An 18,822-nucleotide genomic window follows, 5' to 3' on the forward strand; every position below is an offset into this window, starting at 1 on the left:
CAAAAAAGTACCTGACAATTTCATGCCAAGAGGAGCATGAAGTCTGCTTCTAGTTGTTGCTGTTCTCCAGTGCTCCTTAAAAGAAAGGAGGAAAAAAAAAAAAACCTAGGAAAAAAAAAAATTAAAACTTGAACCCAAATTATCAATCAAGAGAAAAAAAAACCTCTTCTCACCTGCAAAAAGTAGTCTAGCGCCTGAAGCATGGGATTGGGGCCATATAGACAGGGTTGAAACAAAAGGAGGCCCTGTGTCTTTTCAAACACCACAAAATATGGAAACATAGAATCATTTAGGTTGGAGAAGACCCCTAAAATCCTTGAGTCCAACCCTTAGACTAACAATACCAGTTCGACACTAAACCATGTCCCTAAGTGCCATGCCTACAAGTCTTTTAAATACCTCCAGGGATGGTGACTCAACCACTTCCCTGGGCAGCCTGTTCCAGTGCTTGATAACCCTTTCAGTGAAGAAGTTTTTCCTAATATCCAATCTAAACGTCCCTTGGCACAACTTGAGGCCATTTCCTCTTGTCCTATCGCTTGTTACTTGGAAGAAGAGACCGACCACCATCTCACTACAACCTCCTTTCAGGCAGTTGTAGAGAGCGATAAGGTCTCCCCTCAGCCTCCTTTTCTCCAGACTAAACAACCCCAGTTCCCTCAGCTGCTCCTCACAGGACTTGCTCTCTAGACCCTTCTCCAGCTTCGTTGCCCTTCTCTGGACACGCTCCAGCACCTCAAGGTCTTTCCTGTAGTGAGGGGCCCAAAACTGAACACAGGACTCGAGGTGCGGCCTCACCAGTGCCGAGTACAGGGGGACAATCACTGCCCTAGTCCTGCTGACCATGCTATTTCTGATACAGGCCAGGATGCCGTTGGCCTTCTGGGCCACCTGGGCACACTGCCAACTCATACTCAGCCGGCTGTCGACCAGCACCCCCAAGTCCTTTTCTGCCAGGCAGCTTTCCAGCCACTCTTCCCCAAGCCTATAGCGTTCCATAGATATCAAAATATAAGCTGTGCATGTACACTGAAACATAAGCTGTGCAAGGAGTAATAATCAATAACATACTTATTTCCACTATTTTTACTGTTTAGTTACAGAAATATTTTTCTAAACAAATCAAGCTCTATTTAAGAACAACTTAATTATTTTTTGAAATCTTCCTAAAATCTATCTACAGCAGAACTAAAGGTTTAATACTGTACAGAATGAAAAGGTCTTCTAATGCTGATAGATTTTGTGAATCAGACTACCAGGAATACTGATATAGTACCACTTCAGTGCTGTGCTTCATTCATTACATTGTCAACATCCAATATCTTCCAATAACAAAACAACTCATTTTTGTATACCTGCTCCTTATCTAGACTTTAAATAAAAATTATCCTAAAAAAAAAGTGATAGTTTCTAGAAGTTTCAAGCATGTGCAATTAAAATGTAATAACTTATTAAAATTAACTGATTTCTTTTGCACTAAATTGGTTTAGTAAGTCAAAATAAATCCTCTACCTTGACTTGAAAATTTAATGCTTTCTTTCTGTATTCTCAATTTCATATTGAAATATAGTAAAAGGAAGGTCCACTCAAGAAAATAAGACAGGACAGAAAATCCTCTGTTCATAATAAGTTGCAAGTTTTTCCTCATCCAGACCTCCTCCAAAATTGAGCAAGAGACATATGCCACAAAAGAATGGGTAGAAAGACTGCTCTTGTCTACAAAGAAGAACCTGTACATAACAAATACAACTGTTGAAACAGAGTAAATATATTCTAAAATATGAGAAATGCATTTATTTCTTAAACTGACGTCTGTAGAGAATATGGAGAGTACCATAAAGATATGGTACTACTACTGGAGAGAATGTTAATGACACGGTCTTGGCTGAGATCAGTGAGGCCACACAAAAGAATAATACTACATTAGAAAATGTCTTGGACATTGTTTTTGTAAACCGATTATCTGGCATAATAAAAAAAAAACATTTAAGGAAGTTCTATTTGCATGTTAAAAGATTCCTTCTTGGAATGGCTTGTTTTGGAACATATTGAAGGAAATGTTAGTCAAAAATTGAAAAAGTAATTATATTTGAGACATTAAGTAATAGTGACCACATCAGAATTAAATTTGGCTCTCTTAGAGGAGGAAAAATATTAAAAAAGAAAAAGAAAAAAGAAAAAAATTAACCTTATGATATGAAACTTCAGAAGAGATTCAAAACCAAAAGCAAAACATATACTAAAATAAAATAAAAAGGACCAAAATTATTTAAAGTTAATTTAAATCCTTGTGTAACTAGCTGGAAGTTACATAAACACATGATACCAATCTTACATATTTCTTGACCTTGAAGAATCAGGAAAATAAATTAAAAAAACCTCATAAAGAAAAGCAGCAAGAATCTTAAATGGTTTTTTGTGTGTCAAGCAGAAACCATTTTAAAAAAAAAGAAACAGCCCACTGAGGCCAGCAGAAGAGAACCAACCATGACAGATGAACTGATGGGGATTTGATGCATGACCAAGTTATGATGAGATGACAAGTTAACATACATCAACTGACTTGTGATAACTGGATGCCTCAGAATCAAAGTAATTTTGGCCCCAAATTACTATGATTCTGTGAAGTTGCTTTAATTTATATTTGCTGCAGGCCATGAACATGCACCCAGATGCCATGTGACTTGCTAAACCTTTGCAAACTGATTGTGTTCCTGAGTCCTGTGCTTGTGATTTGCAAAGGTACAGTAGAAGCTGAAGAACGAATAGTCAAACCCAAACCCAGAAAAACAGTCTGCAGAAGAAGGTATGTGTCACCTGGGCTGCCTTGCAATAAATGAGCAACGGAACACTTCCTTGCAGTTGTTTTTCACCACAATAATTTAAGCAAATATCTGTTCAAGACATACCTGTTTCAAGTAGTAATGGTAAGCTTCTGTCCTAGAGAAAAAGTACCACTTAAACTCACTGATAATGTATTAAGGATTTATTAGTACTTATTGACTTGCATCAAAAAGCAATTTTGTCAAAATTGGGCACTCTTAAAATGGGAGATCAGACTTACCAAAAAAGCATGTAATATTTCAGGAAATAAATGCAACGATCATTCAATTTACTGTCCTTTTTTTCCAATATTTGGGGTTTCTGTTTCCAAGAACTCTTTGCGATGTTGAACAGTATAATTTGAAAAAACTAATCCTTATATTCTTAAAAATTTTTAGATTTCAGAACCTAGGACTTCAGAGAAAAATACTGTAGCTCAATATATTAATATGGAAGTCTCAGCATTGCTAAAACAGTTCATATGGAATTTTTGAATTAAATAATTATCTGCTAGCAAAAGTAATCATTCTTGTGGAGATTAGAATTGAAAGACACCTGTTATTTTCTCTTTAAAAGTGTTGTTACTGTTTCTGGAAATTGAGAGACAATGTTTTAACATTCCTAAACTATATGTAAAATTGAAGTTAATTAACAGTATCTGGATGAACATTACAAAAGAATAGATGGCAGCAGCTTCAGGAGAATTTTGGTTTCATCAGCACACTAGAATCTTTGGAATACATTTACAATACAATCAATAAAAGGAAAAAGGTTAACTTATCTGACTTAGTATCTCAAAGCACTTTAAATAAAATGCTGCTGAACGTAAGTACTTTGGAGGTTACAGATAAATAAAACTGCTTGTTAGCACAACATAAACCAATTTATTAATAGTTTATCACTCAGAGCTGAGTAACACCATCTAAGATAATACAAAATGTAAACAGAGAATGCTTTTTTGTCATTACTCCTAAATTAGAATATGCTCAGATACCCATAGATTTTATTTTTAATCTTGCTTGTCTACATAATCATCAGCTACTAGCCTGATAAGCATTTTTTTTTTTTTTTTACTGTTCATGTTACCAAGTCTTTTGGTGAAAACTAGCTGATACTGATATAGTGGGATTGATTTAGGTTAGATAAAGCTGTGTCTCACTAGGCTAGCTATCTGGTCTTCTCTAAAATTCCCAGTCCATAAGTTTTTCTAGTAAGGACTCTTTCATCTTCCACAGTCATATAGAACTTATGTGGTCTTCTTTTTCTAGATGTTCTTTTCCTTTAACACTATATTGACCTGGGCAGCCTTCTTCATTCCTTGGCTTCTTGCTTTAATGTTGTCTCTCTAGAAAGTTCCACATGTGTGTACATATCCAAGACTCCCCTGGGAATAAGATCATGTCAAAATCCTACAGGGAGGGGCTGGGATATTAATCCCAACCCATCTGAAAGCAGGGAGTATCACAGAAAATCTCTTCAAAATACTCATTTATTGCACTGTCTCTAATTACTGGTAAAGGACAAAAAAATAACAGCCAAATCCTACATATTTATTACTTTTAATCCTTTTAATCCTTAAGAACTCAGACCTAGTGCCTTTAACTCATGTAATAAGAAAATATCTTCTGCCTAAATTGTGCTTGGCGATCAGCTGGACTTCCTAGGAACAGCTACTTGCAACACAGAAGATTGAAATTTCCATAGGAACTATTGGAAAAGGTAATTGCCTTGCCACTGAATTGATAGTAGGTTATCTGACTTCACTACAGAAATACCAATTTGGAATGACTAAAAGGAAAGGATTATGATCTATCGTAGTAAAGATTATTTGATTCTCTTGTGATGAAAGCAACAGTCTAGTTTCCTAAGAAAATGAGGCTTTCTTGATCACTCTGCTCATTGGTGACACAATCCATTTATCAGTTTATTCTCTTTGACACATGAGATCCCTCTGGCCAATTTCAAATTTCTTGGGAAAAAGGTAGAGAGTAAAGGCAGTCTAAAAAAAAATTAAGTTTTTCCAAGTTTCATGAAAATCAGTAGTTAAGAAATGGAGATACTCTATTAGTTCCTTAACGAAAAGGGGGAACAAAGTCATTACCAGTTAATCCAATTAGCAGGCAACTGGTCAATTAGCATATGTAAATTGACTGGTCAACAAGCACATGCAGAAACAATCATACCTCTGCTACTTTTGGTCCACCAAGGGAGCCAAAAAAGTGGCTAATGGCTATAAAGAGTTCCAGGAATAGCGTTGAAGGTTACATAGGAGGGAGATAGTTGCTATAAGGGAGACTTTAGTGCCTGGGATATCATTATGCGTGCTGCAGTAAGAAAACATTAGGGATGGGGAAAGGTGAGTATGCCTTTGGAAGGATTAAGTGATTTGGTAAGAAGTGGAGATACTAAAAAAGCTACTGATAAAGAGAAGATCTCAGATCATTTCAGTAGGAGAAAAACCAGAGAAAGCCCAAGGGACATGAGATATAAGCATATAGGAGACTAGAATACGTTTCTTTCACTTTTCGTGTTTATTTTCTGCTTTAACGACTGCCTCATATTGAGGCATGTCCTTGTTAATATTTCTTTGCTGGTGTCATGCTGCTTGAAGGTATTTCAGTCTCACTAGGCAAAACAATAGGTAGTTGGAAGGAAGTTTTATTCTCACATTTAGGTTACATAGTTCTACTGGGAAAAATTTATGAGATTTAGAAAGACTTAAATACTTGAGGATCCCAGGAGCTTGTTGAAAGCTTTTCCTAAAACTTCAAAGTGAATCCAGATTTCTCAAATCTAATGGATTATTAACACATTATTGGTGATCAAATCAGCCCAGAAGAAAAACTCTCAATGAAAGAAAAGAACTGTAACTCTTCTTTTCCAAAAGAAATATTTTAATTATAAAAGGATTTGGTTTAAAATTGCACACAGACATATTTTACAGGTACTATAGCTTCTCTAAGCATCACATCAGATCTCTGGAGTTCATCATCTAAGATAGTGACCAGCAGTTGTGAGGTCTTTATTGAGGTTCACCATCTATGTTTTCAGCTGGTGTGAGGTCTTTACAAGGGTAAAAAACAAGTCTAGTCCAATCAACAACATTAAGGTCAGCCTGAACGCTTTCTAATCCAATTATGCAAGCTGCTCTGAGGATCTATCTCCACCCTTTAGTGCTCTCAGATGCATTTTTTTAAAGTCTGTAAACAATCCTGTAGTGACTAAGTAGTATCAGCATTATTACAATCCCTGTGAAAGCACCTGCAGAACTCCAAGATGCCAACAGAAACACGTTATTACCCTGTGCTACTGTAATGCAGTTACAACCGTAATTATGGGACTCAGGTGGATGTGGTAATAGCTAACCTCTGCGTCAAAGTTACAATGTCTGGCAAGAGCAGACCTTACAGACTGAAGGACCAAACACTTATAAAGCAAAACCACTGAGACAGAGTTTGTACAGAAATCGACATCTGTAGGAACTTACCATCATGTTGTGAACAGTTAAACACAGAAGCCAAACCACACCAAGAAGGTTGTGGCAGGACTACAGTCATGGATATAATGTATGACTAATTCAGAAAAACTCTGAAGCACCTTTTTGTCATAGATTAGAAATCTACTTTCTTCATGTTAATTTATAGTTTACATAATTTAAAATATAAAACATGCTAAGACATGACAACTTTAACTCGCAGATATTCCCCATGGGTCCTGCAACACTCCTAGGCAATAGTATCAGATATCAGTATGTGTCAATATGTCTGTTACCTTTCAACAATCCCAAGGTAGAGCATTTCTATGCTGCTATCAAATTCACAGCATACTTCAGGAGCTGTTTCACAAGAATGTATAAATATCAGTTATTATTATTTTCAAATCTCCATGCTGTAAGTTTTTTGGTTTGTTTTACTTTTAAATTAAGAGTACAAGGAGTTTTCAACAGCACAGAGATCTAATTTTACAGCTGAAGGGTTTTAGTGCTATTACACATTAAAGCAGTAAATGTGAAACCACAAAAAGAAAAAAATCCAATCCATTAACCTGATATTATGAAGTAATTTGTTGCATTTTCTAACAAAGTAAGGGGTTGTTCCATGTCAAGAAAATTACAGAGACCATATATAGCACTTGTAACATCTATTTCACAATTCTAAATGACAAGTACCCACACATATTCCAGTGCTCTACAAAATCCTCAAAGAAGCATTTTCTGAAAAAAAAAAAAAAAAAAAAAATCCTTATAACAAAGGAGCATGGCAAGTTGTAAGTCTCAAGCCTTTTCATAAGTGTTTTAACCAAAGAATAAAAAGGAAAGTGAAATTATACACATAAATCAAAAATTGTCAGAGTTTCATGTTGCTTTGCAATGCCTGGGGTATGGGTAAAATAGAACAACTTTTGTCATGATTGGTTTTAATCAATCACGCTACAGGGATGGCCACAAAGAATCTGTGCCTTAGACTTTGATCTTGCAAACAAACCCCAACTTAAGTTTTAATCAATGGAGTCATTTGTCTGATTAAAGGTACACACACGATCAAGTATTTATAGAATCAAAGTTTTAGGATATGGTCTATAAGGCCACTTTGTGTGCAGTGGAAATAGCTTAAACAGCTTGTATATAATCTCTGTTTATTACTGCTTCTTGGCCAGAGAATAGCTGAGCTCTGGCAGGCAGCTGTGAGAGGCTCACCTATTTCAATATGATAGTTCATCAGTTTAGTATAAACTATTCTGAAAGCTGCTTAACCTAAGTCAGCATGTCATGCTTAACCTAAGTCAGTATACTGTGCTTAAACAAAGTCAGCATATTGTGCACTGACGCAGATGCAGGACACATCTGAGTCACTAGTGTGGTCCAGAGATAGCTGTGTCCAGCAGCTACGGTTGCCACTTACATTGCGCAAGTCATTGCTCAAGTGACTACACCTTTGGCCTCATCTTCCAGACCATTATTAGATCAAAGACATACTACTTAGTAATAATTTCTTCACTTATACTTTATCAAGGCAATAGTGCTGGAGCTTATAAGCTCTGTAGTAAGTCATTCTCAGTTAAAGGGTTTTATCCTTGTATGTGTAATGTCCTAGACCTATCATCAGACATTCATCCCAAATCCATCTCACCTACTTTTATTTGAGTGTAAGTTAGGCCTCTGGTTTAAGCTGACCATTATTCTCCTCCTATACTCAGGAGAGACAGAAATACACTTCCAGGCAAAGTGCAACAACCAAATGGATCACCTCTTTCAGAAAGTAAAGTCAGGAACAAGGAATATCCTGTCAACTCTTTAGTCTCACAGAATTTTGTGGGAGGTTTGCTACTGTCCTTACTAACAGTGAATAAGGCCTCTCTCCTATTTTTGTATTAAAGCTTTCATATATTTAGCAGTAGAATTTAAGCAGTGTGCTGCATTCAAAGCTGTTATTGGAGAACCACTTTTTACTGTAAGCGTTTATCTTCTAAATGTGAAGCATTTTATTTACAAGAATTCAAGTATTTTAGAAATGAAATAACCCATTGCAGTGTTTGAGTGTTGACCCACAGAAGCTGCAGGCACTCAACAAGGAATACTATGGAATCAATAAAGAGCTTGGGACTGTTTACAGCCTGGTTCTGAGCTATAATAAATGCTCAACCTGCTGAATACTTTAACACCTTGGCCATGCCTAAGATAAGCAGAGAAGAGAAAATAATGACTTACTGCACGTAAACACAGGCACATAAAGACAAGACAGTTTTTCAGCAACAACATTAATAAGAACAAGATCTCTAAGACAGCTTATGTCTTTCTGGGCTCCCAGACAACACATATTTTCAAGCTTTGCATCATACCATTCTCAATCAACTGAGATGAAATATTTAATGCATAAAGGAGTGGATTTATTTTCCTTTACTCTTGGCTTTTACCACACACCCACGGGAAAGCACTTAGCTTAATCATAAATAAAGAGTTGCAGGAACTCATGGAATTGAGCAACACTTGCTAACCTTTAGCTTTCTGGCTGAAAAATGACCTTCAGTGATGACCCCAGTGAATAGTGCTATCTGGAGTAATTCCCTCACATCAAGCAACCTATTATTTTACTATTATTAAGTTTTAGTAACACTGCTGGGAGAAACCATCTGTTAAAAGAGAAACAAGGTACTGACCCTTAGGTATTTGGGGACTGTTGTTTTCTGCAATCGGTTTAAGGCACTTTTCATTCATTTTGTACAATTTCCTTTCAGCAGTGTCAGGAAGATCAGAATAAGAAAAGACCAACATCCCTGTGATGTTTATTGCACATCAACAAATAAAAGATATATTTACAGCTGCATTCACCATTTTACTAGGCCTATTAAACAAATGTGTTGTAAGAAAAAGCCTATAAAGCAAACTTAGCAACAGTAAAAAGCCCATTGTTTGACTCCCCACAGAAGCTTCAATTGCTTCACAGTATGAAGTCAGGAATCCTTTAGATAAAAATAAACACAGAAGAAGTAGAGAATAGATACATTAAGGATGTTAACAGGAGTGAAGTCTTCTTGAATGCCTGTCTTCTAAGCACTGGTTCCTTGGTTTAGAGAATTATTTTGCAAATAGTTTGCAAAAAAACCCCATAATGATACCAGAGAGATCCAGGTGAGAACATTTTAAATTTGTATGTAAATATATTTTGGAGGATTTAAAGAAATAGAAACAGAGGATAAACTTCATATGCTGCACTGAACGAGTGAATTTCCTAAAACCTGAAATTCCTCTGTACTGATGAAGTAGAAATGTAAGCAACATGACTTCACAAGGATCATAAACATCTTTTTTTTTTTTCTTAGCTGCTGCTGCCAAATCACAGTCAGAAGACTGTATGTTGCCTGTCATCAAATTCTTATGAATAATTAACATCTTCTGCTCAGGCCAAGGGGATATGAGAAGTCATCAGTGATACTTTTTTTTTTTTTTAATTTCTCCTGGTTTTGGCTAACAGGCTTTGTTTGGTTGAGTTTGGGTTTGTTTTTTTTTTTTTTTTTTTTTTTTATGAATGAAATCTTTTGGCCTTTTATTTGTTCTGTATTTTAACATTTAATATTTATAGGGATCCTTCGAACTATATTGTAATAGATCACACAAAGCACAAAAATCTCATGTCTGTCATACAAGCTTCCTTGACTGGAAAGATATCCTTCACAACTAGGTTTCTGATATGAAAGTTCATATCAAGCAAATTCAACTAAGAACAGTAACACAATTTTAGAAGCTAGATGTTGCATGTCTATGGCAAATTAGTCTTTGCCATTAGACTATGACAGGGTTTCCTTTGTGTTGACTTTTTAACCTGCAGAAACATTGGAAACTTCAGGTTTTAATCCATTCCTTGACGCTGGACATCTAAGTATCAGGAGTCAACCAGTAACAGGCAGGTGAGTTACAGAAAGTGTCATGGCACCAAGTTTCTCCATGGAAGGCAAAGAGACAACACAGCAGAGACTATTGCTGTTTCCAGGTAAACTTCATTGAATTTGTACCTTGAAGTATATGAGGTAAACGGATGGCACTTCCACCAGGCAAATCAAGTTTCAGTCTGAAACCTTGCACTGCATTCAAGGACAAATCTTAGGTCATGATACGTAACTGGGAGATTTGAGCAGATTCTGATTGACAGAAAAGCTAATAAAGCATACCAAGTACTATTTTGAGACAGGGTGTCAAGACATGACATAAACAACTACCAATTATCTTCTTTCACCTGAGACTAATAAAAAGTAATTTAAAGATGAGATTCAACTTTATTCCATCAAAAATTATTTTTAAGCTACACCAGTGATCCAAGTTTTGCAGCTATTGGCTACACACGCAGTCTGTGTGTCATGCCAGGGCCAAGATGTTTGGCAGGCATCACTTTGTTGACATCTTTGTGGTTACAGACCTCCTGTACATACTTGCACAGAAACTGTAAAAGGAACCTTTGACATGCTATTATATTCCGGAGGTCCTGCAAATTACACATAAAATAAGAATGAGAGTAGACTAGAAGAGAAACAAAGATTCATCACTAAGATGATATATTGACCTAGAGCAGTGCAGCTAAACAGTGTATCCAGATGCCTGATCGTAATGTGTTGTAATTTACAAATCCTCTGAAAAGGCCTAACATCAAGAAAAGTCACAGAGAAACGCTTCCTTGTGTTTGTAATGTTGTTTCTTAAACAAAAAAAAATTATCTCAAAACACTTTTGCTTAGGTGATTTTTATAGGCATGAAAATCATCACACGGTAAGAAAAAGCTGAATACATAACGATATGTTCCTGCTTTCCATTGTTTTGAAAGGAAAAAAAAAAAGTCTTTAAACTGCTATAAAACAATTTGCCAAAGGATGCAGCATGAGTGAAAGCATATCAATTTATAGCTTCATCAAAACTAACAGAAGATGCTTAGAAGAGAAACATAGTGAAGTCAGTCTTCAATTGAATTCATTGACAAGGTGAAATGTCTCTTCCAAAATAAGAATTTGTAGCCTTGAGGATGATCAGAAGAACCCAGAAAGATCAAGGGAAAAAGGAATTTGTCAATGTGAGATGGTAAAAGTGGGGAAACAATAGGTTGGTAACATTTGTTTTTGAAACTATGCTCTGAGACAATCATTATGGTTTTATTTGTTTTAATGTACGTAGTAAACTTATTCAGTTCCTCAAACTGAATCTTGCTGATGGCAATTTACATATTTCATCAATTTAAAGATTTTTAAACTTCTCAAATATTGTGTCTTCAAAGTTATTTATGTCCTTTCTTTACAGGAGTTTGGAATTATAAACATACTACACTACAGATTTTTTATAATGCAATATTTTCATTCTTTTTCTCTTTTAACATTTTCTTTCGTGTTTAATCATGAACCCTTAACTGATTATTTAAATGCCAAACGTTAACTAACCAACACAAAACATTTAAAATAGCACACTCAAGTTAAGAGGGCTTTTTTCTGTAAAACAAAGATTATTATCTTTATCCCTGCAGGCTATGAATTTCTTTAAGAAATGAAGATTTTTCTAATTAATGCTGGCTGCATGCTATAACTTCATCATGTTTGCCTGGCTACATGAAGAAAACCAGTTTGAATAATATTTAGTATTCCCATTGCACACTTTCAGAATATTTATTGACCACAAGTTTCTTGGAAGGCCTGACACACATGCTCGCCCTTGCACAGCACCCTGTAAATCATACAAACAGCATTAATCCTGTTTTCATTTAAGTAAAATATAACACTTGCTTTCAGTGAAATAATGATGAGTACAATATCTGATGAAGAGTTTAAAATAGCAGATGGTGTTATCACTTTGAAAGCAGGGAGGTAGCTGCATAGAAGGAGCAGCATGCAGGATATTCTGGTCTTGCACCTTCAGATGGTACTTAGTTCTTTAAAGCAAAAGCAGGAAAGTGATTGATGTTACGCAGCAAACAATCTGCTTCTTGCATCCCCGGTGGTGGTGCTTATCACTTCAGAGTTCTGCTACAGCAATACTTACAGAAGCCTTTGTCAACAAAATGCAGTTATGGAAGGAACTAGCATGGATTCTCTGCCAAGAAATTCCTGTCTTGGTGAGCAAGTCCCTCTAGGATTACTTGGAAATACTCCTGAACTTGCTGCCAGGCACCTCTTGTGATATGGATGAATAATAAACCTAAACCTTGTCCTAATTGTTGGTAAAGAATCAGTTGTCTCTCCAGTGGGAGAAGGGATGCAAACCCTCTCCTCTCTACCCCACAAGTGGCCCAGAAATATTTGTGTATCTTTCCCTGAGACATTTCTAAGCCGACATTGAGTTCTATGTGGCCTCGAGAATCTGGGTACGAAGAAGAGGCTGCTTGTCACGTGGTTTTTCCAAACACTCGTAATTCTGGTTGTCAGCCCTTATACACAAACACATTTAGACCTGGGGCCATAATACAGGATAATACAGGTCTTTAGTTCCTACACCCTCAGGATTATACTGCTCTTTAACTCACTGTAAGAAAAATCCAAACTTCAATCTGTTATATATACACACACACACACATATTTTATAGTTACATATGTGTGTGCATATACATACACATAATCATCTATCTTTTTTTTATACAGACTTCTCTGAACTCTATGTAAGTGTAGACCACAAGCCAAATCCTTACGCTGGTACAGATTCAAGGTGATTTATACCTAGCATGAATTAACATCTTTCTTGAATTTGAATTTGCCTTGGTAGGAAGACCAGTCTTTCCTAGTCATTCAAACCCCAATTCTATTACAGTGAAAGCTGTTAAAAATAGAAACATTTTCATGCATGAAATTGAATCAGTCATGATTCAGTTATGGGCTATGTGGCTAGTCATTAATTAGCCATGATTTATGTGGCCAGGTGATTACTAATTGAAAATACTATACTTGCACTAAATATATTTACCTACTTCAGAATTCAGAAATGCCTGTCTAAAAATTCACTACATTTTTGTTACTCAATTTAGTCATTAGTCCCTGAGTAAATTTTGCTGCCACCTAGCTAGAGAACAGACACAGTAAGATATCATGGATAAGCGTGATGAAACTCTTAGTGTTAATTAAAATTAATTCTAAATTACAATTATCAAGGAAGTTAAAGTAGGTGTGCTGAAAGTCTGGCTCCTGCAAATGGCAATGAAACATTTTTTCTGCTGTAACAGACCTCAGCAGCCCTCAAAGATGATTAGCCAGCCCTAACAATCATAAATTCTTACACATTAAATGTTTTATATTACACATTCTACATATTAAAATTTGTATATGAACATGGAGAGTATCATTTTTCTTCTGTAACATTTCAGCTGTCCCTTCCTTAGTCATCTGCTGCTATTGTTTGAAATATTTATGCCTGGCAAATAAATTTTCTAACCCAGATTATTTCCTTCTAAATTCAGTCTGTTCCTTCTGCCTGCTGCAGCTTGACTCTACTATAGAAAGTAGCAAGCAGTTCCCACAGCAGGTAAAAGGGAGATATTTAGATGGATAAGGGAGGCACAACTGCTACTTAACTGTACCTTTTCCAGACAAGAACAGTGGCCGGTGCATAGCTACACAACCTGAGATCAGGTGATGCCAAAATCCCTCAAGTCGCTCAAGAGCAATGTAAAAGGGTAAAACAGAAAGCAGATCCCTTAAGATCTGCAAATCTCTGCACATAACTGGATATACCAGATCCCATTGCAGCAACAAAGTTGGAAGGGCTCAACATCTCATTTTCATGCTACGTTACCTTTGCTTTTTACCATATTCACAAACCAGGGGAAAAAAAAAACAAAAAACAGTTAGAAGTACATTGCAAGCCATGCGTAATGCTTGAGTTATACAATTACATCCTTCATGGGCTCTTCAGGCCTACATGCTTCTAGTGTAGCTCTGTTAGGCTTATATAAATATATCCCTCCTGTCCTCTGGAAACCCAATCCTTTTCAATCTGCAATGTAAACAGTTTCTTTTTAACATGCAGTGTGTGCTGATTTCACCTTAATTATATATTTCCCATTGCGAGAACTGGAACTGTGGGATACTGGGAAAGAATTTAACCAGCAGCCTATAAAGAACAGGGGCTGAAGCTTGGCTTCTATTAACACCTCATTAGGCAGAGCCTGTACTGTACATAAAATGAGCTAATGATTTTTAAATGTAGTTGTCAACCTATAACTTAATAATGTAGAAACATTATTTCTCTGTAATACTGAGTGAGTGATAATACATTTTTATCTCTACAAACCAACATGAAGCTATTGGACTACGTTATTACCCCAGGCAAGATCTTCACTGGTCATCGTCAAACACTGACCTTTAGCACAACTGTTGCCACTAATAGCACAAGTGGTACTAATTGCAGTGTAAATTTTCTGATAGACACAACCTGACAGTTTGAGGAAAACACCTTCAAGTCCTGGATATAAATGTAGTTCAGCTTAATAAAAAAAAGAAGTTAGAACCATAAAATGACTGTTAGGTGGTTAGAGGTTTAATTCTAATCCCATATAAAGGAATGGCAAAATTCTCAAGTTTGAGTTTACTGTGAATAAAGACCATCCTCTACCTTACCAAAAATCACCCTTACAGTTTGCATTAACTTGACAGGTTTAACAGTAGTTCAAGAATGCAGGACTTTCATTAACTCCCACTGAAGCTGAGTAAATGGCCATAGAGTCAAACAGGGGTTGCACAATATATCCCTTAATTGGCAAGGGGATTGTGGTATTCCTATCCATCAGGTGACCCCTCTGCACAAGGGTTAGGACCTGATCTTGCTGCAGTGGGTTTGGAGGCATATGTGCGCTGCAGGTGAAGCCTGGTTTGCTGTGAGAGCAAAAAGTTCTCATTCACTGTCAGTTCACCACACTTCCACTGAGCATCACTTTTAAAGAAAAAAAAAAAAAAGAATTTTTGAATTTACAAAAATCAAAGAGTCTCTGTTTCTAATTAGTGGAAGGCTTCTCTTGGCGCTTTAAAGAAACAAGATTTTAAAACAGACTAGTTTTAAATACTTCTTCCATAACAAAATAATCTCACGTCCATAAACCTCATCGTACTTGTCACAGAAGCTTTTAACTTACCATCCCAGTCAGCACTAGCCTATCTTGCAATGGCCTGAATCCCAATTAACCGCCAGCATCCACAGTTACAAAGGGAGGCAGTGAGCAGGCACGCTTGCTTTCATGTTTCCGGGGTTTTGCAGTGAAATTTTTAACTGAATTTACAGCTACTCCACACTGAAAATGTACACATATGAGCTTCACCGTCTGTACCACACGGCAACTCACAGGAGAGGCTGGAGCAGTTTGGGGTGCAGGCTGCCTCCTCCCAGCTGCCCTCTGCGGAGCTGGTACCCACAGCAGCCTTTCTCTGGAGGAAAGGCAATTAAGATGAGGGACCCTCCTGCTGTTCCTGTTTGATTAGGGAATACAGCAACGACATTTACTCATTGTCTTCATGCTTGGTCGCTACATTCTTTTGGCTGGGAGGATTGCGATAGCTGTTCCCAGGGTGCAGGCAGGTATGCCGTTCCTAACCTTTGGCTCAGGAGATGTGGTCAGGCTCTCACTGGCTGCTACGCAGCTTGTAAAATCAGTCACATTTCAGAAGTGTGAAAAACGCTACAGGGTTTTGTACAAGGCAAAATACAAGATGGTGATGTGCGTGTTGGTGACAAAGATTTTACCTGGGGCGCATCTTTCTGTGTCGTTGGATCTGAGTGACCTGACATCAGGCAGGGGAGGTTTGGCCTTCTGTGAGAAATGGGTATTTTAAACTCTCCTTGAAAATATCAGAGTTGTGATGTGTTATGGCCAAATTACTGGCTCCCTGCTGAAAATGGAAGTAGTATGCAGTGAAATGTACACTGATTCCAACCAGCAGAAAAACAATTACTTCTACAAGTGAGCACAGAAGCAGTTAATAGTCGCAGCACCGTAGTGGGGAGCTTGCCAGAACTGGCAGCTAAGCCAGAGTCCTGAACCAACATAACAGTAGGTCTATTTGTCTCCTTTACTGTGCTTTTCTCATCTCCCTTACCCCATCGCAAGCAAACAAATATCAATAATAATGATAGCCTTAGTAATTACACCTAGAAATAAATCAATGTTAATGCAGGTTTTCAACAGTAGAGAGATGTGAAAGGATTATATAATCAGCATTTGTCATTCATTCCTGCTGTACTCTGAAACCATAGGCTAAAAAAAGAAGTGGTTTATATATTAAAAGAAGTCATATAATTTATTTCATTGAGAGCAATTAATTGTTTACTTACAAGACAGCTCTCCATGACAAATCTTTCTTTCTTTAAAATGTGTTTCACAGCCCTATAAAAGCAAACCCCATTTCTTATAGCTTCCTAGCAAGACATTCAGACCAATTATCCTATTCAGCTTCTCCTTTCTTTATAATTGGTAATTTAGCTTGCTATATAAAACACAATTAAACCTTGTTTAGACTAAAGCTGTCTACACATGGAGCTGTATAGCTGATGCTAATTCTTAAATCTTAGCCATACTTAAAATAGGTATTCTAATGTACTTCACACTGATGCAGCTTAGTTATCACTTTCATAACCACAGAAATGTTCTTGAGTAAATTAGCATTTGCTCATTCCCAACTATGTCAGCAAAAGGCATTTTCTTTTCATCTTTGCATAAGAGGTAATAGCAAAACATTACTGATTGGCCAATCATCAATTTATCTTGCACACTTACATTTTTTCACTCCTACTGCAATAACTGCCTATCGTATACTTCTGAGACATCATCTACAAATGCATAGACTGCTGCAGAGAACTGAAATGTCATGGCTGTGCACAGGTATTTTTATATATACACAGGATTAAAACCAAATCATAGGCAAGAGTTTAAATCACATGCAATCCAGACCTGAACAAGGAGATACCCTGAAGAAGCTAAGGAAGAATGGTTCAGGCTTCAGGTAAACTGAAACTTAAATAATTTAAAACAAAAAAAAAGTTATAAGTACTCTACATACATATGTCAGAAAAAATGACATTTTTTTCTTTGGGTAACTCAGTTAAACTGCAAGCAGACTTACATTGGCAGTTAGTCATTTTAATTATAGTGTGATGACACTTGCTAGTTTAGAAAATGAATCATATGGTTGCACAGGAATTCAGTCTTTTTGCCTTAGCTATATTTGTAGATAGATAGAATTCTAAAAGTGAAACAGACATTTAATTGTTTAAGGGTTACTTGATGCACAAGAGTATATTTATTCAGCAATAATTTCAGGTTATCTTCTCTATTTCTTTCCCTCTTATTAGAGACCAGACATCCTTCTTATAGCATGGAGGGTAAGACAGAATGACAAGCAAATCTAATACACTTTCAGGTGGAAGAATATTTCAGTAGCCTAAAATCACCACTGTAAGTGCCTTAAATCTTCCTGAATTCAGTAAACTTAGTTATGGATGCAGTTTAGCACAAGGAAACAATTCACCAGATTTCTTAACAGAAATATTTTACCCTGTCAAAGGACCATAATTTAACCCCGATGCAATACATTCAGTGAAGTCAATGAACTTGCATTAGCATAAAGTCTTTAAAAACCTGACACACTGACCTACCTTTATGTGACAGACGTAACCTTGGCTGCCTCGTATCTGTTGCGTGACATCCAGTCGGTAACTCTAGTAACAAGCCATATAGTGCCAGGATTAAAAGGTCCTGGGCAGATGCCATCCTGCCCAAGATCAAATTCTTGCGCTCTTCACTTAACTGCTGCTGTTTGTTTGTTGTTCTGGTGGGGTTTTTTAAGGCTCCAAGTTCCACTTCTACTTTCCCAGTGCAGTTAGATCTCTCTCTTTGGTCAGTTTGTGGGGTATCTCTATGGGAAATTCAACGTTCATCAGAGATGCACACAGCCTCAGCTAGCCATTTGTCAAGCTGTGCAAATGTCATGTAAAAATATTCCCTCCCTAGGACAATTGTTTATAAAGTGCGAGGACATTCCAAGGCGTTACTCTGCAGTGTTGTGTCTTGAGCTCTCTTTAGTAACTCTGCCAGTGGATTCAGGAAGAAGCTGTATTTTCAGTCCCTCCTGCAAGGCAATTCATTCAGAGAAGGAGGGAGAGGGAAAAAAAAAAAAAAAAAAAAAACAAGAAAGCACCCTCCTCCTTGGTGCTCTTCAGAACTCAGCCCCTTGCTCTGACTTGCCAAACAGCTAGTTTTAATTCACCTTTCACCTTTGCTAATTAAAAACAAGAAGTGCCATTCCCTCCTGGAGTTGCAGGATCCACCCAGCGGGGAAGCCGGGCTGTCAGGCTGCTGTATTTACTGAGAAAGTTCAGGGAGGGTTGAGGCAATGTACAGTACTAGCCGCTTCTAGGAAGTGTTTTAATCCACGTGCCGTGCACTGATTCCTCAATTGCTTCGCGGTTTCACGTTGTAAATTATCGGGAGAAGGGTCAGAATTCCTCCCGTCCCTCCCTTTCGAAAAGTCATTTCAGCTTTTGTTCCCAGCTCA

At 37.0% G+C, this 18,822-nt stretch overlaps 1 protein-coding gene across 1 annotated transcript in view; it reads right to left on the reverse strand.

Moving 5' to 3' along the window:
* The window catches only part of SEMA3E (sema domain, immunoglobulin domain (Ig), short basic domain, secreted, (semaphorin) 3E), a 145,878-nt gene extending 127,814 nt beyond the window's left edge, over positions 1 to 18,064 (reverse strand). Inside the window, exon 1 of the mRNA XM_010580945.1 lies at positions 17,924 to 18,064. Within this exon, the coding sequence (XP_010579247.1) occupies positions 17,924 to 18,038 (115 nt within the window). The 5' untranslated portion in view covers positions 18,039 to 18,064. The remainder of the gene's footprint in view (positions 1 to 17,923) is intronic.
* Between the last annotated feature and the right edge of the window lie 758 nt (positions 18,065 to 18,822).

Source organism: Haliaeetus leucocephalus, unplaced genomic scaffold (assembly GCF_000737465.1).
Source record: "Haliaeetus leucocephalus isolate CR32 unplaced genomic scaffold, Haliaeetus_leucocephalus-4.0 Scaffold751, whole genome shotgun sequence".
NCBI lineage: Eukaryota > Metazoa > Chordata > Aves > Accipitriformes > Accipitridae > Haliaeetus > Haliaeetus leucocephalus.